Source organism: Mauremys reevesii, linkage group 8 (assembly GCF_016161935.1).
Source record: "Mauremys reevesii isolate NIE-2019 linkage group 8, ASM1616193v1, whole genome shotgun sequence".
Taxonomy (NCBI): Eukaryota; Metazoa; Chordata; order Testudines; family Geoemydidae; genus Mauremys; species Mauremys reevesii.
This window is the reverse complement of record NC_052630.1, coordinates 2,578,931-2,595,806: the sequence shown is the minus strand read 5'-3', so window position 1 is coordinate 2,595,806 and position 16,876 is coordinate 2,578,931. Positions and strand designations below refer to the sequence as shown.

The window sequence follows — 16,876 nt, the reverse complement described above, 5'->3', positions numbered from 1 at the left end:
CTGAAAAATTGGCACATAGTGTATGGCGATCACCACTGTAAATCTCACAGGCCTTAGTGCCTAGTACTTGATCATGAATCTTAGCAGGCAGCAGGTTTAAAACAACAGGAAGTATTTCTTCACACAATGCACTGTCAACCTGTGGAACTCTTTGCCAGAGGATGTTGTGAAGGCCAAGACTATAACAAGATTCAAAAAGAACTAGGTAAATTCATGGAGGATAAGTCCATCAATGGCTATTAGCCAGGATGGGCAGGGATGGTGTCCCTGGCCTCTGTTTGTCAGAAGCTGGGAATGGGTGACAGGGGATGGATCACTTGATGATGACCTGTTCTGTTCATTCCCTCTGGGGCACCTGGCATTGGCCACTTTCGGAAGACAGGACACTAGGCTAGATGGACCTTTGGTCTGACCCAGTGTGGCCGTTCTTATGTTCTTAATCATCATTCTTGTTGGTGTGATAGACTCTTCCTTTTCATCCAGCACATTACTTTATTATTATTTTTAAGCTACTTTAGCTATGATTGGGACAAATCTTTAGGACCTACTTAATGTGGCAGATCATACCAGTTCAGTCGCTGAAGGGACAGTACAGTATTTTAAATGGAAACTTGGAGCTAGTTCTTATTTGGAAAGTCCAAGCCTTTCAACTGGACTGGGATACCCGCATTGAAGGCAGCCCATCTTTGCAGCTAAAGGGGTCTGGAAAGATCTGCAGTGTTTCATAAAACCTGCAGAAGATCAGAGCTTGTGGCACCCAACCAACCTATTTGACAAGAGTCAGCTGCAGAGCACCAGTGGCTGGGATTTTTCTGTTATTCCCATTGGATGGGTTGGGGGTGAAAAAGTGCTATTAAAAGGGTGGAGAGTTAAACGAGTCTCCTGACTTGTGATTTGTTCTCTGGGTCAGGAGGGGTCACAGCAGAAGTGACTTTCAGTAGATTCTAAAAGTTAATTGAGCTATAGGCAGCATGGAGGCTGCTGAAACTGCAAGATGGCTGCTGTCATAGCTTCATCTATTTACGTTTACTCTTTTTGATTCTTGGAACTAGAACATAAAAACATAACAACTTCCATATTGGGTCAGACCCATGGTCCATCTTACCTAGTATCCTGTCTCCAACAGCATCCTCTGCCAAAGCTTCAGGGTAGTGTGCAGAACAGGGCAATTATGGAGTGATCCACACCGTCTTCTACTCCTGGTTTCTGGCAGTCAGACGTTTAGGGTTGTCCTGAGTATGGGGTTGTCCCCCTGACCATCTTGGCTAACAGCCAGTGATGGACCTGTCCTCCATGAACTTCTCCAGTTCTTTTTTGAATCCATGTATACTTTTGGCCATCACAACATCCCAAGGCGATGATTGCCCCAGGTTAGTTGTGTGAAAAAGCACTTTGTATTAAACCTGCTGCCTATTAATTTCTATTGGGTGACCCCAGGGTTTTCTGGGAAAGGGTAAATAGCACTCCTCTATTCACTTTTTCCACACCACTCATGATTTTTATGAACCTCTAGCATATCGCTCTGTAGACGTCTCTTTTCTGAGCTGATCGGCCCTAATCTTTTTAATCTCTTGTAGGGAAGCAGTTCCATACCCTTGATCATCTTTGTTGTCATTCTCTGAACCTTTCCCAGTTCCACTCTATCCTATGTAAGATGTGGTAGTAATTGCATAATGCAATTTTCTCATTGTGGGTATCACCCCTGTAAATCCTGCTTCCCAAGTGTACCTTCTTTGCCATCCCGATAAGTGAATTCCACCTAGCCTATCTCAAGATGACCTGTGGGTCCTGTGATGGTGCATTCTCATTTATAAATGCCGAAATCAGGCTGTTTTCTAGCTTCAAAGTGTCAATCAGCTTTGGGAAGCCGCCTTCTTCTCTGGACCCCATTGGACTCCTCTCAGGGCCATCATCAGAGTACACAGCATCACAAATATTTATTCATATTTTTCATCTGGCCAATGGGTGGGTGGGTTAGGATGGCACAGTGGGAGGACGGGATGGTATAAGGGGAAGGGTTGGATTAACAAATCATATGTTGGGTGATATTTAGGATAATGAAAACAGGGACTTACTTTTATGATAGCCAAGTCAAGAAAACCTCCTGGTGGATCTGTGACCACAGTCTGGATATCGAGAATGCTACATTTTCATTCAGAGCCATGGGCCAGATGCTCAACTGGTGTAAATCAGTGTAGCTCGATTGTCTTCAAGTGAGCTACTCTGATTTATATCAGCTCAACATCTTGCCCGACTTATGGGAGTAAATAGATGTCTTCAGGGTTTATGAACAGGTTTAGAATATTTTTAAATGAAGGCAACTTATTCAGATGTGTCTGATTTTTAAACACCCCCTGTTTACATTGCAAAGTTGACACAAAGGAGGTTTGATTTTTAAATGGCTGAGTACTTGGAATCCTGTTGATTTACTGTATAATGCAATTAATGTCTTTGGGTCATGGATTTATCATGTAGGGAGTTTGTTTTCATAAAAATACATCCAAACAATTCCAGTTAATACAGTATTATTGGACTCCAGCCTTGAACCAAAACAGAAAGGGACCTATTACCAGTGGGATTCCTTATTCTTATTGTTCATCTGGTTTAGAAACTATTTATGAACATGAGTGGTTTATGAATAATTAAATATTATAGGAAGAAAATTCAAATCAGCTGGGTTTTGGATTATTATTTTATTTGCATTCATGCAGATAAAAATCATCCCATCTGAGTCCCTATATGAGAATCGGATATCATATTTGTGAAACACTGAGGAAATCAATTAATGGAAATTAAATGTTCAAAGTTTTACAGTCTGACAGATACAATCTAGTCTGAAGTCACTTGGTGTCTGCAAGCACTTGTTAAGGAAGAACAATCAAAGCACCTAAATTGAATTGCTACTATCCAGCAATTAGTTTATTGATTTAATTAAGAATGCCACCTTTTAATTTTCAGGTCATGATTGAAACATTTTCTGATTGAATGGATTAGATATTAACAGAATGACACATCTACCACAACCCCCCCCGAAAATAAAAACAGAATAAAGCAAACAATCAGGACTGAGAAGTGAAGTCTTACTCCAAAGGCTTCATTCATAAATATGAAATAATAAATTGCTGGAGTATTTTTAATGGGTTACAGGCATCTGTTTCCAAAAAAAGATGCCTTTTTAATCATGTTGCATTATGAATTCAGAGCGTACAGGTTCTATTATAGGAAATCCAGGTTAACAAGTAAGAAAATTTGTAACATTAAAGATTCCATTGTTATCAGAGTAATGAAGTAATACTGATTGGAGATTCCCCGCTTACAAAGTGCTAGGTTTGTAGGAGAACATTTTTTTCTAAATATTGGGAAGCTAAGAAGCCGAGGTCAATATTTTCAAATTGAATTGTTATTAGATCCCTTTTCAAATCTGGAATCACTGCATACATTTCAATATAATTAACTGTCATTCTGAATGTCAGATAACTTTAGAATTATACATGTTGATATATTTAGCATCCCACATGTACAGAACATGTTAGGGTCTGACCCTACAAAATCTCACTTGCATGACTATCCTTACAGACCTGTTCTTTCACTGAGTTTGCACTGATGCCAGCGGAACTACTCACAGAGTAAGCTACTACACAATGTGTGTAAGGGTGGGTGAACTGGGCAGCTCCCATTAGTTTCTACTACTTATATGCATATGGTTTTGCAGGATCAGGCCCCAATCCTGTCTTATGCACATGAGTAGTTACATTTACGAAATTGCTTACACTTGCCAACATGCTGAATCTTACACACTTGAGTAGCTCTTTTGAAGTCAATGGGCATAAAGTCAGTCCTGTGCATAAACGTTTGCAGTGTTGGAACCTCAGACTGTAAGCTCGTTAGAGCATGGAACATGCGCTTTCCCATGCTTTGTATCTCTGTGGCACTCTAGAAACGCTTAATAAAAATAAGCTGAATTCTGAGACTCTTGCTCAAATTTTACTCAGTCCCAAGTGAAGTCAATATAATACTGAAGAACAACAAAAACAGTGAATTACGGCCTCAAGATGCGGCCCAACGGCAATTAATAATTGCCAAGAGGGGTGTTCGCATACTATTTACACAGATAAATACCAACCCTTGCCAAAGTTACAGGATCTATCTTTTCTGACTTTGATACCTTACTGTTGGAACAAATTAGGTTTCACTTAGCAAACAGTCTCAAACTCCCTTCTCCCCAAATAACAAGCTCAGTATAGATTCTACAAGTTTTGACAAAATCCAGCAGTCATGAAGTCATTTACATGATCTCCATTTTCTAGAATTAGCAGCGTTTAAGGGGGTGTGTTGTTATTTACAAGATGCAAAGAAAGTTTTGAAACTCTCAGTCGTGAGAGATATTATTCTTTTTCAACCCTGCACGTTCTCCCAAATAATAATAATAATAATAATTAATAAAGTAGAGCAGTGCACTCATGGCAACACTAAAAAGTGCTTCAAAAGGCCAGTGACTTAGGGAGACCAGAATAGCAACTAACTATTGCACAGCACAGAAGAGTCGCCATTTCATTCTAATGAAAAAGTGCAAAATGCAGAAGTGTCGTATGATACTCACTGGCATAGGGAGAATTGGCAGCAGATCCATTGAGGAAGGTTGGAGAACCACCTAAATTTGACATTCCAGCATTCCCATAGCCGTTCATGCTTGTTGTGACGGAGTTGTAGTTTGTCTGCTGAGGGGTGGTGCTTGGCACATACCCATGAGGTGACACACTGCTTGAGTTGCGAGTAAAACCTTTTTTTGGAGAGGGGAAAAGGTTAAAGAGAAGTATTTCTAAACATCACCCTCCCCTGTCCGTTCCCAAAATCTGCTAAACTAAGACAAATGATGCAAACTACAGTAAAATACATCAGGCTTATTCTTCAGGGGTTGTTGGTAGGAGATCAGAGATGGACATAAGAACAAATGGATATAAACTGGCCATTAGGAAGTTTAGACTTGAAATTAGAGGAAGGTTTCTAACCATCAGAGGAGTGAAGTTCTGGAACAGCCTTCCAAGGGGTCAAAAGACATATCTGGCTTTAAGACTAAGCTTAATAAGTTTATGGAGGGGATGGTATGATGGGATAGCCTAATTTTAGCAATTAATTGATCTTTGATTATTAGCAGGTAAATATGCCCAATGGTCTGTGATGGGATGTTAAATCGGGTGGGATCTGAGTTACTACAGAGAATTCTTTCTTGGGTGTCTTGCTGGTGAGTCTTGCCCACATGCTCAGGGTTTAGCTGATTGCCATATTTGGGGTCAGGAAGACATTTTCCTCCAGGGCAAATTGGCAGAGGCCCTGGGGGTTTTTTTTTGCCTTCCTCTGCAGCATGGGGCAAGTGTCACTTGCTGGAGGATTCTCTGCACCTTGAAGTCTTTAAACCATGATTTGAGGACTTCAGTAGCTCAGACATTGGTTAGGGGTTTGTTACAGGCGTGGGTGGGTGAGATTTGTGGCCTGTGTTGTGCAGGAGGTCAGACAAGATGATCATAATGGTCCCTTCTGACCTTAAAGTCTATGATTCTGTGGAGTTGGTGTATACATTTGGCCACAATTTTCAAAAGTGAGCAGCAATTTTGAGTGCCCAATTTGACACAAGTTAAAAGGACTCATTTTCTGAATGTTCTGGGTGCCCTCCAAAACCGCAAACCCCTTTAAAGTGTCTTTAAATGTAGGGCGTAAGACCTAGATAAATTAATTCTCCAAAGTTCTAAGATATCTGAATTCATGGTAGAGATGGAAATTAGCTGCAAAGTTTAAATCCAGATCCAGCTCCGAATTCCCACAGAATTGTGGGCAACAGGGTTGGGGAAATCATGTCTGGATGTAGGATTAGTTTTCAGACCCAACTATACTAGAACATACAAAATTCATTTCCACTTCTGAGAGATAAAACCCAAATGTTGCTGCTTGGCCCAGGGTGCCTTGGTAGAAAGTATGTTACATTCTAAATTTATACATATATATTCATGCAATGTAAACTGGTCTTTCAACCTTCCAGGAGAACACCCCCTCCCTTTTACTGGTGTTACCACCAACATATATTCCAAACTTCATATTGGGAGAGCTGGTCAAAAAGTGGGAGAGGGAACTGTGCAAGTATTTGCACAAATACTTTTTTGAATCTGACAAAATGTGAGAATGTTTTTAAATTAAAAAACTATTATCTTCGCTCTACAGCCAATTGAAAGAGGGGGAGGGGGAGAGGGAACTGTCCAGAAAATGTCTTTAAAAATCTTGCCTGATTTTTTTTTTAAGTTTCAAAATTTGATCAAAATTTTAAAAATAGTCCCCAAAGTGGGTCTTACATAATGCAAATACTGAAGGGATATTCTTTCATTGTAAGGAAACACCTTTTAAATTCAAGAAATCATCCCTTGTCGGGAAAGCATTGCATAAGTGCTTTCCGGAGCTGGGGGCAAAGTCATTAAGCAATCTATTATCCCTTGACAAAATCATGCATGGAATATGCAAGAGAATCATTCACTAGGCATGCTCCTTGCCTAGTGTAGAATAACCAGTTCTTGATTGACCTACATCCTTAGTGCCTGATCCTCTGACATTTGTCAGCATAGGGTGCATACAAAGAAGAAGCTATTTCTTTCTCTGACCCTGATTGGTGGCCTGTGAGGCTTCCGAGACGTTGACTGCTAGCTGACCACTAAAGGAATTCACTCCCATCATCCCTGCATGGACTGATGTGTTAGCAAGTGCTGGGAGCTGGTTGTGATTGCGGGGAACACTGTAGAGAGCTTCTGCAATATCCGCTGCTCTTTTCAGAATTATTTCCTGAAGAAGGGAAAGGAACAAATAAAAAGGATTGTCAAATTATCGTCCAACAAATGCAAGGAGATGTGTTCTGTTAAATGTACTAGATAACGGATGGCTCAAAGGCTCAGACTGGGTGGTTTGTTTCTAAATCAGTGGACTGACTCCACCCAGATAGTTAATGACAGAACATTGTTAACATCTGATGAGATATACTGACCTCTCTGGGAAAGGAGTTGGAAGTCTCAGTCCAGGTCCACTTCCCAGTGGGCAAAGACAATTGGCACATCACAAAAACAATGGCACCCTGATTGTTAGAGGCCAAAGACTGAATACGTATAGAGCCTAAACTTCTCAGGGGCAAGGCACCGCAGATCACAGTGGCAGGGCAAGAATCTTGCAATGTTGCTGCCCAAATTATACGATTTCTGGCAACCTGGGATAAAACTCTCCATGGCTGGGAAGGCAGCTGCTTACATGAGCAATAAATTCACACACTTCACACCCCAGCCCCAAACACCCAACCGGCCAAAATGTTATGTTCTCTCATCCATTTGTCCTCCTCTCACGCTCTAATAACATGCTGATACCCTTAGCCATCAGTCCCACACCAAAGCTCATTCAGGTTTTAGAGTTGCTCCAGTAGAATACATTTACCTGGTTGTTATGTGGCATACCATAGAGCGCTTCCACTAAATCAGCAGCCCTCTTCAGTATCACTTCCTGTCAATATAAAACCAGATGTGCTCCTTTGAATTCAATAAACACAATGTAGGAAAAGCAGCTAGTTAGAATCTTTTTATATTGTTGTATCGGTTGCATTATTTTTTCCAACCGGGGAGTCTTTGCAAGCAACAACTCTCAGCAAACATCGAATAGTGTTAAATCACTAGTTCATCCTATTCACACACATGCTTAATCAAGTCAAAAGGGTGAGTCTCATTGATGCTGCAAAATAAAATACATCACTCAATTGTCTCTGCCATCTGCACTATAAACCACTCATAGATTTATTGCAGAATACAATCCTGAGGTCATTTACTAGATTACTGCAATCAATGTCATTCAGAGCATGTTATGCATCCCTTAGATGTGTTTATTTCATTCTTAATTGCGTATCACAGGAATTGTGACCTTATCAGACAGGCCACAGTCAAAGGAGATCCAATCAGTCCTGTGCTACTGATAATGTAACATTCAACTTCTATGGTTTTGATGTTATGGGCCACAGTCATGATCATGTATGTGCAAGGGCTGCACACCAATATTATGGAGAGACAGAGCAGGGCTGAGAAGGGACTGCTGGCAGAATTCCCTACATAGAAGCATAATTTAAAACAATCCAGGAGCTGGTTCTGAATTTTGGGTATAACTCTACCTTTAATTTCCTTGTTAGTCACTTTCTCCATCTGCTCCTTTGTTTATCGTTGTTGTGGTTCTCTATGATGATACGTTTTAGGAAGAACTCTTCTTTCCTCCTCTCTCAAACTCTGTTGCTTCTTTAGTATTTTCTACTGACTTCTGGGTAATACCATGTCTCCTTTGTTTATATTTTTAAGCATGCAAGAAGTCAGGCTAACAAGCCCGAAAGAAAATTTTTAACTGCATATGCAAAATTTAGACCAAAGGAAATCTTCCTCTATATGATGTCAGAACATCCAGCAGATCTCTATTGGTCTGAAAAAACCTACCCGTACTCACACTCTTAAATACAAATGATGTTTCTGCTTTTCCCCATAGCTGAGTGTTTATCGAATATAGAAACATGAAGCTGCATCCAAATATATATTTCTGCAGGAGGTTTACAAATATAGATGCAGCACCAATTCTTAGGGTTTTTTTAATACTTCTGTGTAAAGTTAAAAAAGTTTAACTTAAAATATTTTACACAATAGCTATATTTTATACCAAAAAGGAGCAGTAATGTAGCATATATTGTACACTCTGATCAGAAAATAGATATAATTGCATTCATTTTGCTGTCACCATAACCTCTTCAGAAATCGTCGAACAACTCTTCAAATGACAAGCTTTTAGATGCATATTAGCATTTTTTTCAATTTTAAATTATCTATAATATAAGATAAAACAGTTGTCATACGGCAGTAACTACATATGACATATATAATGTCCTAAATTCAAAAATGAGATGGAGGTTTTTTGAACTCCCGGTAAACATTTAGGCTTGCCTTAAGTTGCTATACATCCCCGTTCCAAAGCACACATTTCAATTATTTTTCATACATGAAGCGAAGTGCATTATTTAATTGATGGATTTTGAATCAAGACATTTGAAATCGTTTTCTAACAGTTAGGCAGCTACAGCCTTTGTCCTGTTTGTGTTGTTTGGCCATGGGAATTAATAATTTACTAGTATACAGAGAGAGTTTTAACAGAGCCACTAAAAAATTGACCACCCTTATCTGCCTTGCATTAAAGATTCAAACTAAAGATCTTCTTGTCGAATTTTGTCTTTTCCAGCCCTAATTCAAAAATCAGGAAGCAATATAGAGTCTTCCAACTGTTTGGGTAATGTCTGTAGCCTAATATGTCACTATGCCAAATTATTAAAAATTAGTCAATCCCCCCACAACCCATCTTGATCATCTACGTAATGCTGAGCTAAAAATCCTTTGGACCGAGTCTGAGCAGAGATTGGGAGGTAGGGGAGGAAGGCCAGTGCAAAGCTCAAAACCTGAGATCTTATTGCTACATCATGTAATGTGAAATGTGTTCCCACTATTAAGGAATTGGAAGTTATTTGATGCCATATCATATTGCATGTAAATAAAATTAATTTTCATCATGACTTATTGAAGTACATTTGACAAGTGGCACTGAACATTTCCAGCTCATCCCAGATTATTTTTATAGCATCTCCAGAGTCTGTAAATGTGAGCTTCATGCTTTTTTTAACAACATTTTCACACAATAAAAGCCTTTCCTTGTATCTGACATTTTCAGATTACACAAGGCGGATGTTACACAAAAGCTCCTTTGTCAGGTAGTGGTCTCTTCTACTCCAGAACTGACCATAGCTCCTATACACACAAATTCGTCTTCAATGCTACTATATATATTTTTAAGATATTAACTTGCTTTTGTTTTATGCCATTGAAAACTTTTTCAGATCTGCTTAAATTACCAATGGTGCTAAAGTGATTATTTCAAATACAGAGGAGCCCCAAAAATCCTCGATAAGTTAGAATAACAGACCTTGCAAGGTGCTTGGATTGCAGTGACCAGAAAATTGTTCTCACCTCCATGTCATTACGCTCACAGTGAACTAGCCCCCGAGCATGTTTGTGTTCAGGATCTAATATATTGCCTTTCAATCAGAGCTGAGAGCCACCGAACACATAGACAGAACATGACGAGCAGGTCAGGAAAGCAATAAAGATTTTACAGAGCTGTCCAAGGTGCTAAATTTACTCAATAATGGGTTTGGCACCATAGTGTTAACCTCTCATTTACTACCAGTTTGAGGGACTAAATTGAAGTAGCTGACTTCATTTACCTTGAAATGTATATTTTATGACATTATGTAAGTAGATTGAAAGGGCACTACAGTTTTAACAATTTAAAGACTAAAGCATGTTTAAGATGAAACTTCAATATTTATTGTATGTTGCACTTAAAGTATATAGAATACTAAAATGTATTGATTAAATTTCTAAAAGATATTATAAAAAGGACAGCTAATATAAAAGATCTATGTCTTTAAAAATCAACTTGATACTGTATGTTACCACTGCAGTGGTGATGACAGACAGACTCTTTTTTTTATTGAAAAAAGAGTGAGACTGGCACGCTACAAAACAAAATCTCATGATAGGGTCAAGAGTTGATGTCCCAGATACTCTTTTGTTCACTGAAATTCTTCTTTGCTCTCATCTTGGGAGCCTAGATTTTCATGCTGTAAGTGGGCATCGTCTAAAGGGCCTTCTATTTGAATATGCAAGTGAAAATATTTCTTGAGAGACAGAATATGACTAAAGCTAATATCTAATTTATGGAGGCCTTTGTAAGGAAAGCATCACTCTTCTTGTTATTCTAAAAGTCTCCCTGCTTTGGTTTGGAGTAAATGAGTACACAGAAATTAGCCTGTTTCAGGATAAGGATTTTCTTGCCTTTTCTTTGAAATAAGCATAATTTTGTTGTTAGAAAAATAATAAATGACCAAACTGGGAAAAAATGACATTAGAGCTGAAGCTCGTTGTATTCAGCATTGCAGGTGGCTATGCAATCTAAACTAGACCCAACTTCCCCTTTGGGCCCTCAAATTGCAATCTGGTTTCTATTTTAGGGAAAAGTCAACACAGATGAATTATTTTTTAATTTGTGAAACAAAAATGCAATGGGGTGGTTGTGTTTTTGTTTTTAAACAAAACCAAAGGCATTCTCAGCTCTCTTTCTTCTTGAAAATACTGGGGGATGGCATGTTTACATATGTGAACAGCAGCAGAGTCTCAGGCCTGGAAGCCCTGTAGCTACATGGTCCAACATTACTGTGGGAAGGATTTTATTATCACAGCAGAAGGACTGCGCTTTTGCAACACTGAATGTTAAATTCAAACTAAATCCACTTCTGGCTGAACTTACCTAAAGTGAATACTACAGCACTTGTCCAACTTTATTTGTGCAGCTTGTGATGTGAGTAACTCTCCAATAGGAATTCATCAAGACCATGACACTTACTTTAAACTGAATTATAATCTCATATTAAAAAGTCTAGTGCTTTGTCTGCTATGCCACTTGTCTCCAGAATGAATAATATTTTCCATATATGGTTCACTGGGGTCAAATTTCATCATAATGACCAGTACGTGCCACTGTTAAGGAAGATGTGTTTCCATTCTCGATGACCTCTGCTTACAATGTTGCAATTAGTAAAAAGAATTACATATCCATCCCAATGTGGATTGTGGGTTTAACTGATGTCAGAGCACTCGAGTATTTTTAGCATTTTTAAAAAAATATTTAGTCTAAATAAATCAATTACAGAATGTTTGAGGGACCTGTTAGAGCCACATGAATTTAGTCCAGCAGGAGCTGTCCACTGTACATGATGCTCATCAGCCACATATCGTATTATTTAATCTACCAAAGGATTTATGTACTTGCAAAAAAAAGCTGTTCTAGCAAATCATGAGGCATTTATCTTATGTGTTGTCTAGATATCATATCACCTTCTAATGCTCTATTAGCACTGTAATACGAGAGAGAGCTCATTCATCTTCAGAGAGGTTACTCATGGATAATGATGTCATTCATACTTCCTCGACTCATCTCTGACCTATTGCTCTGTCTCCTAACTTCCTTATTTCACGGGGACTGACAGCACAAACCCACATGCTGAGCTAAAATGCTGAGTATAAGTTGTCAATTAGCTTCTTCGCTTGAAAAGTCACATTCTGAAATTTCAGATTAAAATGATAAATATTAAATACTTAATTATTTATTACTATTTTGTGATGGCTGAAGTGGCAGATGCTGCTTACTATGGATACTCTTACAATAAGACCAGTTTTTAGATTAAAAGAAATATGTATATAGATGTATTATTTCCTCACAACTTACATATGCATTTGAGTTCATAGGGGTGTGTGTGTGTGTGTGTGTGTGTGTGTGTGTGTGTGTGTGTGTGTGTGTGTGAGAGAGAGAGAGAGAGAGAGAGAGAGAGAGAGATGTAGTTATAAAGCAAGAGAACTCCTTTCTGGGTAAGGCGCACCAAAGAAAAATGATGTTTGGGTAGACAGCCAATAGGACTGCCAGTTAGAACATCACAGTTCTGAACTGCCAGTCCTTTAGCTAAACATTCAGGAGACTCAAAGCCATACTACAGCTGCCATTCTATGGATGTCCATGAACTCAGTGCATCTCAGTGCACATTTCTTTATCTTATTGTTTTCAACATTTGCATGTGAAAAGAAAAATCATCTGTATAAGCAATTCAAAATGCAAAGAGATTTAATCCATTTAAAAATGAGGGGAATGTGCCAATGTAATGGGATTATAACTATCAAAAACACAACAGTGTAAAATGGCAGGACATATCCTCGAGTAGATGTTACAGTTACACAGGAACTAAAACTTGACTGAAGAACAAACAAAATCAGGGATATACATCCATGTTCCATAACTGAGTCTTCCCACTGAAGATGTGAACGCAGAACAGCTGCTATAAGGACCAGAGGGCAAATGAGGAAGAAAGTCAACTGGTAGAAATATGTCTGAGACAAAAAGGTACAGCTTAATATCAACTAGGGATGATTATCCTGATTATCAGGAAAAGAACATACTGCGAGGAAGTAAAGAAGAATACCCTCCATAGAATGTCAGTCTGAAACACTGCTAAAATTAGGAAACAGAACAATTTTTCATATTATAGAGAAAGCTCTAGCCCTGATCTCTAGAAGGTAGGGACTCTGTCAACAACTCCATCTCCTTAATTATGCAATCCAATCTTCCATCCCAGGATTAATTTGCCAGGAGGGAAACCTTGGGTGCCTCTAGTGGGTCACTGGAACACAAGGTAAATGGTGTCCAAATCAAAAATGGGTAAGTCCATGAGTGTTCAACTCAATGGCTCACAGAACACAGCCATCTTTCCGGAAGGGAATGCCCAGCTCTCATCAGAATACAGTGGACCTCATTCTATTCTCACTTATATTGCCTGCAAGGGGGTTATTCCTCATTTACATAGGTGTAGCTGAAAGCATAATTGGATCAAGTATTTCTGAAGTTTAGAATCTTTTTTCTACCTGAAATTCAAAGGATTTGAATAGGTATATTTTAAATTCATTTCATACAATGCATCGCACTTGTATTCACTGGGTGATGCATGCAGATGTACATTTTCAAAACAATACAAAATCAGCTCTGAACCTCCTTGCTTTGAAAATTTACCCCAACTATTTGTATTGGCATCTAGTCTATTTTGAAGTGGATGTTGGTCACTGAGTTTACTGAGGCTTTAAGGTTTGCTTTTCCTTATTGCATCTGTAAGATTTCCTGATAGCTCTTAAATCAGCTACTCTCAATGGTAATAACTTTCCTATTCCTTGGAAACAGCTGCAGTTGAGAGTGGCAAAAAAGGGAAAGTGTTGTTACTCTTGCTCTTATCCTGATCATTCTATACCCTGTGTATTTTTGGAAAGTTGTCAAAGTTCCTTTATGGAAGGATAAGAATGTTTTGAATTATTTGGAAGGCATGGACTTACGTAAACATAAAAAGAATTTGATAGGAATGGCATCGTGAGTGTCTAGACATTGTATTGTGAGACATTTGATTAAAAATACAGGGCTAGTGCTAGCACTTTCACAATCCTTACTTGGAAACAATTTTTATATCCTATTAGAAAGAATTATGAAAAATACTTGGGGCCAAAGTTTCAAAAAAGGCTTGTAATTTTTCAGGTGTACATAGTAGACTACAGAGAGATGATCAACTTCTTTGTGTGCGTGAAACATCTTTTCACTTGCAAATCAAGTAGGTTGAAATCTCTATTCTAGCACTTGCATGCACAACTGTTTGCGCCAAGAGGCCAGATTCAAATCCCCTTTAAAATACTGGCGATCCAGGTCAAATCAGAAGTGGGTGACGTGGTCCACTTCACTGGATTTAAGTCTATAAAAGAATCTAATTATAATTAGTATTACAAGGCCAGATCCTCAGCTAGTGTCTATCAGTATAGCTATCTGGCATTCAAAGTGTTAATTATATATTAATTGGCTTTTACTTAATGATTTCATCTTCTGAATTTTGTTTTTATTGGTGTAGTTATCTTTATGAATATTTGCTGTAGATATAAAAAACCTGTATGATTGACTAGATATTTTCCAGAAACAAGATATAAACTCATATGTGCAATTGATTTAAAATCCCCATAAAACAGTTTTAATGAAAAAAAATAACTTAAGAGTGAAGTACTAAGATGAGAGGAATTGTCACATTTTTGGTCCAACAGTGAAGAGTTTTGGGGTTGTAAATCTACCATAAGAAGAGTTTCTAGTTAGGCGCTGGAGTACGTTAGCTTTTAATGGTGGAATGAAAACTGAAAAATAAGCAGCAGTGAGATTTTGACCTACAATGATATTCCACTATGTTCTGCCCAGAGCGAGTGCATAAAAATGTTGAAATAGAGACTGGATTAATGTTGATCAGTTTTAGCATTACAGTTAAAACACTGCTCAGTCGTAACCCCTACAAATGAGTACGTTCACTTACATTTTATCATCAGTATAATTGAAAAAAGTCTCTCGAAAGGGGCATTCTCATTACAATGAAGGACCACTTCAGACCCAATTGAAATGAAAAGAAAGAACGTAGATTAGGTGTAGATACCAAGTGGTAATTTCTAGGGAAGCATAAAATGCCAAATGTGTAACAATTATATTTTACAACTATGTGTTCAAAGGACTTAATAGTACTTTATGGCATAAAGAGGCTTTAGCTCAAGCAGAACTACTTCAGTGAAGTGCTTCCTAGCTTATGTTGTTAAAAGACTTTTTCAACTTTCTTGCTTACCGGCAACAAAAGACTCCCTCCCCCCAGCCCAATATACGTCCTTAAACATGTCGCGCAGTACCAAGTCAAATGCTTTACAGAAGTCTGCGTCTATTACATCAACACTATTACCTTTATCAACCAAACTTGTAATCTCAGAGTTAGTTTGACAGGATCTATTTTCCATAAAGCCTTGTTGATCTGCATTAATTACATCACCCTCCTTTAATTCTTTATCAGTCAAGTCCCGTATCAGCTGCTCCATTATCTTGCCCGGGATTGATGTTAGCCTGACAGTCTTATAATTACCCAGGTCATCCCATTTACCCTTTTTAAATATTGGCACAACAGTAGCTTTCGTCCAGACTTCTGCAACTTCCCCAGTGCTCCAAGACTTATTGAAAATTAACATTAAGAGTCTAGTGAACTCCTCAGCCAGCTTTTTAAAACCTTTTGGATGCAAGTTATCTGGACCTGCTGCTTTAAAAATGTCCAACTTTAGTAGCATCTGTTTAATATCTTCCAGATACTTGTAGAATGGAATGAGTGCTATCATCACCATTCAGTGAGACTGTATCATCTGTTTTTGCCCAAATACAGAATAGAAATAGTTACTGAAGAATTCTACCTTTTCTGCATTATTGATAGTTCTACCATTTTCATCTAGTCATGGACCAATACCATTGTCCAGATTATTTTTGTTTCAATATACTTCAAAAACTCCTCCTTATTGTCCTTAACTTTCTCCTTGTATCCCTTGGCTTCCCTTATCAATTTTTTTTTTTACAATTCCTAACTTCTGATTCATATTCATTACTATCAACTTCCCCTTTTTCCTCCATTTGTGATATATATGCACACACACATATACACACACTTGTTTTTTTTATAGCTGCGTTCACTTATTCTCTAAACCAGGTTGGATTTTTTTTTTTTTTTTTTAACAAGTGTGGCCTTTTTCCTCAATTGTGGCTTTTGGGGCATCTAGTAAGGTGTTCTTAAATGATTCACAATTACCATTCACATTTTTCTGATTAAATTCTTTCTGCCAGCTGATTTCAGTTGGATAAAGTATAGTTCCCTTGACGGCTCTGTGATATGAAAATAGGTATCACATTTCATACCAGACAAGGCTCCATTTTCAGTGGTGAATGAAACAATCACTGTTTTATAGTCGCTCTCAGAGTTGATTGAAAAAATACCAACAACAAATTTCACAGGAATGTTTTGAAATTTTTACTGCTTTTCCAAAATACATAAAAATAATATATATATATTTTTCAAACGTCAAAATATTTCAGACAGCTATCAGGCAAGATGAAAGCCCCAAAAACATAATGAAAATTATCCAACAGTGTCAAGATTTTTTTCCAACTGAAATGTCAAAAACTTGAAATTTAGAAAAGTTTGACCAGTTCCAGTCTGCAAAGTGCTTGGTGGTCCTTTGGGCTGCAAGTCAAAAAAGCAAACAGAATGTTGGGAATCATTATGAAAGAGATAGATAAGACAAAAAAATCGTATTGCCTCTATACAAATCCATGGTACGCCCACATCTTAAATACTGCG

The 16,876-nt window shown here is 38.1% G+C and overlaps 1 protein-coding gene across 8 annotated transcripts in view; it reads right to left on the bottom strand.

The window, feature by feature from the left end:
• The window catches only part of EBF1 (EBF transcription factor 1), a 317,919-nt gene that overhangs the window by 10,283 nt on the left and 290,760 nt on the right, over window positions 1-16,876 (bottom strand). For all 8 annotated transcript variants that reach the window (XM_039485018.1, XM_039485019.1, XM_039485021.1 and 5 more), the window contains exons 12-14: window positions 7,459-7,524; window positions 6,645-6,822; window positions 4,601-4,780 (exon numbers count right to left, since the gene is read on the bottom strand). In XM_039485018.1, the coding sequence (XP_039340952.1) occupies window positions 4,601-4,780; window positions 6,645-6,822; window positions 7,459-7,524 (424 nt within the window). The remainder of the gene's footprint in view (window positions 1-4,600; window positions 4,781-6,644; window positions 6,823-7,458; window positions 7,525-16,876) is intronic.